This window comes from Sorex araneus, chromosome 4, assembly GCF_027595985.1.
Source record: "Sorex araneus isolate mSorAra2 chromosome 4, mSorAra2.pri, whole genome shotgun sequence".
NCBI classification, from domain to species: Eukaryota; Metazoa; Chordata; class Mammalia; order Eulipotyphla; family Soricidae; genus Sorex; species Sorex araneus.
Genome location: NC_073305.1, coordinates 157,976,778 through 157,985,104, shown reverse-complemented (window position 1 = coordinate 157,985,104; position 8,327 = coordinate 157,976,778). Strand labels below are relative to the sequence as shown.

Here is an 8,327-nt window from a genome sequence, read left to right as displayed (position 1 = left end):
ATAGGTCTGACTCTAGTGGGGTACTCCTAACAATAATAGTGAGGTGTGTGTTGAAATATTGAATGTAACCAAAGTAAACAGAAAGTAAAGTGAAACTTATCAGTTACAAGGCGGGGGGGGGGGGTGGGGGGCGGGATGGGAGGTGTACTGTGTGGGGTTTTTTTTTCTTTTTTTGGTGGTGGTATATGGGCACTGGTGAAGGGATGGTTGTTTCAGCATTGAGCACTGGTGAATGGATGGTTGTTTCAGCACTGTATGACTGAGACTTAAGCCTGAAACCACTGTAATCTTCCACATGGTGATTTAATAAAATAAAATTTTTATTAAGAAAAAAGAGTGGCATGTTTATGCATTGATGCAAAGAATATTGCCTATCACAGCTTTATAAGTGAAATTACTGAATAATGTTAATGAGCATATGAATAAACTTTTTTATATGTCAAATGTAGATTCCCTCCACATAAAATTTGTTTTATTCTTCCTAGCTTTTCCTTCTGTTTAGTTAATGTGAGGCAAAAAATATAGTCAAAATTCTAAGTATTTAGATGTAAAAATGTATAATTCAGTGCAATCTCTTTAAAAACAAAAATAGCTTAAAAATAGATGCTTGTAGAAATTAAAGAGAATAGTGAATATTAGGCAACATAACTTTTAGAGGAGTTAAGGAAAAAATAGAAAACTTTATTTTATGATTTTTCAACAATTATTTTAATATTTTTCCAAAATAGTTTTCTATATTAAGTTAAAAAATAGTTTCAAATATGGGTAAATATGTCTTTAGTTGCAAAATTTCAGAGACAGGCTGCTTTTTATCCTGATAAAAGTTAAGTCCAGTAAGAAGTTCCACATCACGAACTCTGGCAACATGAGTTTTCAATCTTTCTTCAATCCAAGTATTGTGTGTGGTAAATTGCTGTAGAAAAGAAAACAGTGTTGTATACAGGGTAAAATTTTTCATGAGCAGAGAGATCTTTCATTATTTAGAAGTTGTCTTTTTCTGTTATTTTTATTGCCTTAAATATATAAATATATGTATCTTGTAGATACATTTTGTACTTATTAAAGGAAAAAAAAATACTGAGAGTTCTATAGCAAACACAGTTCCTTTCTTCTACTCACTGCAAATAATGATTACAGGAGTATTGACAGTGAATGTCAGTATCTTAAAACTTTTACTGTTGGGGCTGGAACGATAGCACAGTGGGTAGGGCAGTTGCCTTGCACGCGGCCAACCCGGGTTCGATTCCCAGAATCCCATATGGTCCCTGAGCACCGCCAGGAGTGATTCTTGAGTGCAGAGCCAGGAGTAACCCCTGTGCATTGCCAGGTGTGATCCAAAAAGCGAATAAATAAATAAAATTTTTATTGCACAGAATATAATATATAGCATTTGTGATTTTCAAATTACAAAAATTATCTTATACATGATGCCATATAATTATATTTATCCAGTACTATAATATATCTATATTATGATGAATATTATACTTTAATAATATTTTATTTGGTACTATATTTGACTTATAATCTATAATTCAGTTTATAATTTATCTATAGTAATACATCTATATCTAACTCATTTTCTTATAGCCATGCTTTTTATGTTTTTCTAAGTATAGCACCATATTTTTACCCATCCCTAAATTGGCTCATTCACCAGCACAAAGAAATCTGTACAAAAGCCAGAAAATAACTGCTCTAAGTAAACCCTTGCATACCACTGAGAAATGCCTTTGATTTATACACATAGGTTTTGCGTATGTATAAATACAAAGACACATAATACATGTATAAATAGCTGGGATTTTTTCAACATGAATTATTACATACATCGAAATACAACTCAGCTTTTTGAAGCTACAGAGTTTATTTCTCTTTCTTAATCACTTCCTTGCAGCTAATACTTGCAATCTGGCTATACTAATGAAACAGCTTTGTTCAGAGATGACTTAATTGATTACATTTTTTGGAAACTCCTGTGTTCTTCTGAAAGTTCTTCCTTTTGCTTTCCATAATGTTCATTGTTCAGGCTAGAGAAATAGCACATCGGGTAGGGCGTTTGCCTTGCACATGGCTGACTCGGGTTCGATTCTTCCACCCCACACAGAGAGTATCTCCTCCACACGACAGAGCCTGGCAAGCTACCCGTGGCGTATTCCATATGCCAAAAACAGTAGCAACAAGTCTCACAATAGAGACGTTACTGGTGCCTGCTCCAGCAAATCAAAGAGCAACGGGATGACAGTGACAGTATTCATTGTTCACTTGCTTCACTATATCTCCTTCTTGCTTCTCAACTAACTAGTTTTTCTTTGTCCTACAAGGACAGATATTTTCCTGTTTGGTCTCTGGATCTTTTCTTTCCACTTTATTTTTGTTATTTTTATTTCACTCCTTGATTTCATTCCAAATCGGTATCTATCAATCTAATTTTTCCCCATTGCAAACCCTCTTTTCCAGGGTCCAAAGAGATGTTCACATTGAGAATACTCCCTTGGACTTGTGGAAATATTGTCATTTATCTCATTGTAATTTAAATAATCAAAGATGAGAGAACAAATAAAGAGGGTGAAGAGGAAAGAAAATGAATGAAAGGCAGAAAATAAGTGTAAATCTAGTTCTCTAGATTAAGTGTGAATTGAAATTGTGAATCAAATATTTCTACAACTGATGTCAGTTACCTCAAACCTCTAATTGTGGGATGCAACTACCCACCCTTAGTAATTAAATATTTTAGTTTTTCATATAACATCAGTTATTAAAATGAGCCAATTATTTAATTAGATACTCACAGAACATTTCCTGTTCTGTTGCTGGTGGAAAAGGAAATGTTGACTAATTTGGATTAAGAAGTAGTTAGCATATATTCCATATTCTTTGAATGATTTTATTATGGAGAATTCTAGCTGCATGCAATTTTACTTTGTAGTGACTTTATAATGAAACTCTATCATAAGTTGTGGCTGTGACAATTTTGTTTGTTTCCCTTTCGGCCACATGTGGTGATGCTCAAAGGTTACTGCCAGCTCTGCACTCAGGAATCACTCCTGGCAGTGCTCAGAGGGAGAGGGAGCATCTGGGGTGCCAGGGTTCCAAGCCGGGTCAGCCACATACAAGGCAAGTGCCCCACCCAGGTATACTATCTCTGCAGTTGCAACTGTGATTCTTTTTTGTAATGACTATCTGCTTACTAGTTCGTGAAAATTCTTGATTCTATACAAAATATTTCATTTCGTACTCACAACTGTGTCAGGAGAGGTTATTTGTTAGATAGCTGATGAAAGTGATAATAAGTCATTTTAACCTTAAGAAGTCAAGCCAGGAGCTGGAGCGATAGCATAGCAGATAGAGCGTTTGCCTTGCACGTGGCCAACCCAGGTTCGATCCCAGCATCCTATATGGTCCCCTGAGCACTGCCAGGAGTAATTCCTGAGTGCAAAGCCAGAAGTAACCCCAGTGCATCACCAGATGTGACCCAAAAAGCAAAGAAAAAAAAAAGAAGCCAAGCCAATAGCTGAAGTAACTGGCTAACTCTGGTACCCAGGTATTTAAACGCTATTCTTTATTGCTTTTCATATATTCTCCCAGATGTTCTATTTAACCAGAACCAGTCTAAACACCACCACGGATGAATTAATACTTCCTAATACAACTGTTTTCTATATTTCCTGGCCTAAATTTTCACTCATCTTTGCCTCTTTTTCATTCAGCCTCACCCCTCTCCCACATCTAATGGACATCCACATCTCTTCAGCTTCACAATCTCATAATCGTAGATTTATTAAGCTTGTTTATTTGCTCATAAGATATATATCCTAATTAATTTCATAGATATTGTCATCCCATTGTTCTTCGATTTTGTTCGAGTGGGCACCAGTAACGTCTCTTATTTTGAGACTTTCTGTTACTGTTTTTGGCATATCGGATATGCCACGGGTAGCTTGCCAGGCTCTGCTGTGCGGGCGAGATACTTGGTAGCTTGCCGGGCTCTCCAAGAGGGATGGAGGAATCAAACACGGGTCTGACGCATGAAAGGTGAATGCCCTACCACTGTGTTATTGACATACAGAAAATTCTTCAAAGTCATGGATAATGCCCAAGTCACTAGTGATGCCATATTTTTCGAAAGAGATGATGCTCTTAATTTTGAAGCTATCTCTGCTTTGGTTGATCATGGAGGTCTTTGTATCATTTATGCTTTGCTTAAAGTTTAGGTAAAATTTTTAATAAATTTAAAATAAAAACATTAGAGAATAGAATAATACAAAGGAGGGAAAATCAGATGTATTAAAGCAATTTCAAAGACCAGTTTACCTAGAACTTGGACCTTCAGGATCAACTGAAGGGAAATTGTGAGGAAGCTTAAGTATAAGTTAGGAGATATGTATAAGTTCAAGTTTGTTTTATTCTGGGTAGATAGACTGGGACAAGAATGTATGTGATAGTAATAATTTTTTAAAAACCCTTATTAGTTACTAGTATTTGCCATTGGAAGAAAGAAGCCACTTTATCACAAATAAATGCAATTCTAAGTTAAATAAGAAAAGTAGGGAAAAAGTGAAATAGATGACATCTGCTTGATAGTTTAATGTTTGAAAACTCTCAGTCTAGGACTCTGAGTATGAGCCAATATTGAGCCTCTAACCTTTGCCCTTGATCTTTCAGTTACTGAAAGACCAAACCACTGGCATGTTCAAGTTGAAATTTAAAAATTTTAACTCAAGTTCAAAACTTTAAAAATCCAGCTAAAGTGTCAACATCCCTCCCAGGAAGTAATTCCTTGTTAAAATCCCAGCAATTTTACTCTCTTCTCTCTGGTGCCACATATCTCTTACTGATGTGACAGTTTCTGAAAGCAGTATTGTGAGCCCCTTTAGATAGAATTTATGTCTTATTTCTGTGTTTTACAAAGAATAAAGTATGATAAAAGCAGTCATGTACTGAAGATAGGAAGGAACATAGATAAATGTCAATCACTTGTAGAAATTAAGTTTTGATTTCTGGTCCTAATAGCCTAATAGCCAATGACAGCTCTAAGTTTAATTATTTTACCTACCTGCCAAAATAGCTCTCATTATTAACTTCTCTCTTTCTTAATTGTCTGTATTTAAATGTTCTGATTCACCCTTGAGACTCCCTTTTTTTTCCCGTTCTTGGAAGAAAAGATCTAAGCAGTACCAAATCCTTTTTTTTTTTTTTTTGGCTTTTCGGGCCATACCTGAAAATGCACAGGGGTTACTCCTGGCTTTCCACTCAGGAATTACTCCTGGCAGTGCTCGGGGGACCACATGGGATGCTGAAGATCGAACCTGGGTCAGCCACGTGCAAGGCAAATGCTCTACCCGCTGTACTATTGCTCCAGCCCCAGTACCAAATCCTCTTTATTCTTCATTTCCTCCACTGAAGGTTCTTAATCCTCTCAGTCTATTCAGCTCATCTGGGCTCATCCAAAATTTTAGGATCCAGCCAACTTGACCTCATCTTATTGATCCTTCCAATCAAATGCATTTTGAATTTGAAACGCTAAAGCCTAATAATGAGGTTAGCAACTAATCCAAACTGAGACATTTCTTTAATCTCAAAACTCTAAATTCAATCATTAAATTTCAATCATTAAAATTATTGTGGCCAGCGTGATAGCTTAAGGGGCTGAGCACATGCTTTGCATGTAAAAGATCTTGAGTTTGACCTCCAGTACCAGATGGTGCCCTGACACTACTAAGGAGTAACCCTAAACACAAAGCCAGATTAGTCCCCACACCACTGAATACAGCCCATCCCATATTATAATATATCACTGTCACTGTCACTATCATCCTGTTGTTCATCAATTTGTTCGAGCAGGACCAGTAACATCTCTCACTGTGTGACTTATTGTTACTGTTTTTGGCATATCTAATATGCCACGGGTAGCTGGCCAGGCTCTGCCGAGTGGGCGCAATACTCTTGGTAGCTCGCTGGGCTCTCCGAGAGGGGCGGAGGAATTGAACACGGGTCGTCCTCGAGAAAGGCGAACGCCCTACCGCTGTGCTATCGCTCCAGTCCATCATAATATATAATAATATTAATACTTCTAACATTGACTCACCCATAGTGTGTCTCGATTCTATTTCTATTTTAATGAACATATAAAAAACTTGTATATAAACTCTGTGGGGCAGTGTACATTGCATATAATTTTTATCACAATACTGAGTACTTAATAGATGCTCTATAAATTTGCTGAATGAGTTCAGTGAAGCTCAATGATTTATTTACAAAAATAAGAAAACATATTTTCCATTAAAAAATACATATATGAATTGAAGTAACTGTTTACATATAGCTCATCTTGATCCAAAAGTATTGTAAGATGATTTAATACATAATATTAAACAATAGATTGGGATTTTCACTAACTAATTTCAAGTTGATGGAATTCTTTATTCATATATACAGTTCAGCACTGACTTTATAATAGAACCTAAGACTATGTACAGAATAATAAGATAAATAAAATGTTTTCCTTCATTAGTCAATGTAAATAAAATGTATATAAGTAATATATAAATAGGATGTGCATTTGTAAGCATACTTTCATATAGGTATGTATGTTATGTATGTTTAAATTTATCATAATTATATAGATGTCAATAGAGTAGATAGAATTTTAAAATAAAATCATTTTAAATGCAATTAGACCCTAAAAATATGTAATAAAATATGCTATAGTTAAAGTGATTTCCATGAAAGCCCAGATGAGCTATGACTGATCATCCTCTCACTCCCAGGGACACCCAGGGCATACTCACAGGACAGCTCTCTTCGTTGGTGGGCCTGTGAGGAATGACATAGGAGAGAACATCCAGATTTCCAGGGCAGGCATCAGGGGTATGACTTGCATTTTTACAGCTTGTCAGCACAATAAAGTAATGTGTTGGGATGGGAACATCAGTGTCAGGAACATGCCTAATAATACAATGTAAAGGAATTGATATTATTATATATTTTTAAAAATTATAAGTACATTTATGTATTTTAAAGAAGTGCCAAGGTAAAAATGTGATGAATAGAAAAGCAAAACTTTTTATTTTTATTTTTAATTTTTGCTTTATGGGTCACACCTGGCAATTACTCCTGGCTCTGCACAGGGATTACTCCTGGCTTTGCACTCAGGAATCACTCCTGGAGGTGCTCAGGGGACCATATGGGATGCCAGGAATTGAACCCAGGCCAGCCGCGTGCAAGGCAAACGCCCTACCCGCTGTGCTATTGCTCCAGTCCCAAAGCAAAACTTTTTATGTAGACATCTCTGGAAAACCTATTTTCATCATTTCAGTATCATGTGAAAATACCAATAAAATATATGGAAAAGCAGAGCATAATATTTTATCCCCTGAAAATCCTAGTTTGACTGAATTTTAAAAATATTTTATTTTTCTGAAGTTGTTTACAATAATTCATTACATTTGATGCTCAAACACCAATCCTACCACCATTGCACCTTAAGAGGAAAGTGCGTGAAGATTGTTGTATTTCATCCTGGAGCCATTAAGCCCTGCTATAAGAGATTACAAACATGTATGTTAAACTCAAGCAAATGTGTGCTATTCTTGGTACATCAGTGGAGTGGAGTATGAGAGGTTGCTCCAGGAATTCTAAAATTAGAATACGGTTATAGAGCAAATTCACTCATGGGTAAAGTCTATATTGCTCTCTTCCAGGAGCTTTATTTGAGTCTCTGGATCTTGGCCATTGATGAGATTATATGTCTCCGGGGGCAGTTTGTGTGTGTGACTGTCAAGCTACTGGTAAACTTGGGTGCTGGGGAGAGTAGTCCCAGTCTAGCTCTGAGCGAGCTTAGAGATTTAAGTCATGCGTCCCACATAATTGGTTTTTTTCTTCAGGTTCCTTCTTGGGTGAGGCTCATCCGAGCCATGGAGAGTGGCCATGAGCATGGCGCTAGTTGGGTTCTGGTGGCTTTCCCAACTGAATTTTTGTAGGGGTAGGGTTCCACAGATTGAACCCTGGGTTTTGTACATGTAAGGCATGCCCTACCACAGAACTATTTCCCAGGCTCTTGGTTTTATTGATTTTATACTTTAGAACAACATTTTCCAATAGAAGGGAAACTGGAGTTATACCTTTATTTGTTCACTTTCACTGGATCTGTTCTAATGCTCTATTATTATGAGTTACTAAGTTTCTTCAGTCTTAACATGGATAGGATTCTGGGCTAGCAAATCCTTAATGTAAACTTGGAGGTTAACCCATAGAGCTGACATCACTGTTCTTTAGTTTCAGGTAAGAAAAATGAAACTAAAATGAGTTTAGCTTAATATTAAGAT

The 8,327-nt window shown here is 36.3% G+C and overlaps 1 protein-coding gene across 1 annotated transcript in view; it reads right to left on the bottom strand.

Moving 5' to 3' along the window:
* Positions 1–742: 742 nt before the first annotated feature.
* The window catches only part of ENPP3 (ectonucleotide pyrophosphatase/phosphodiesterase 3), a 98,779-nt gene continuing 91,194 nt past the window's right edge, over positions 743–8,327 (bottom strand). Inside the window, exons 24-25 of the mRNA XM_004609092.2 lie at positions 6,792–6,948; positions 743–913 (exon numbers count right to left, since the gene is read on the bottom strand). Of these exons, the coding sequence (XP_004609149.1) occupies positions 743–913; positions 6,792–6,948 (328 nt within the window). The remainder of the gene's footprint in view (positions 914–6,791; positions 6,949–8,327) is intronic.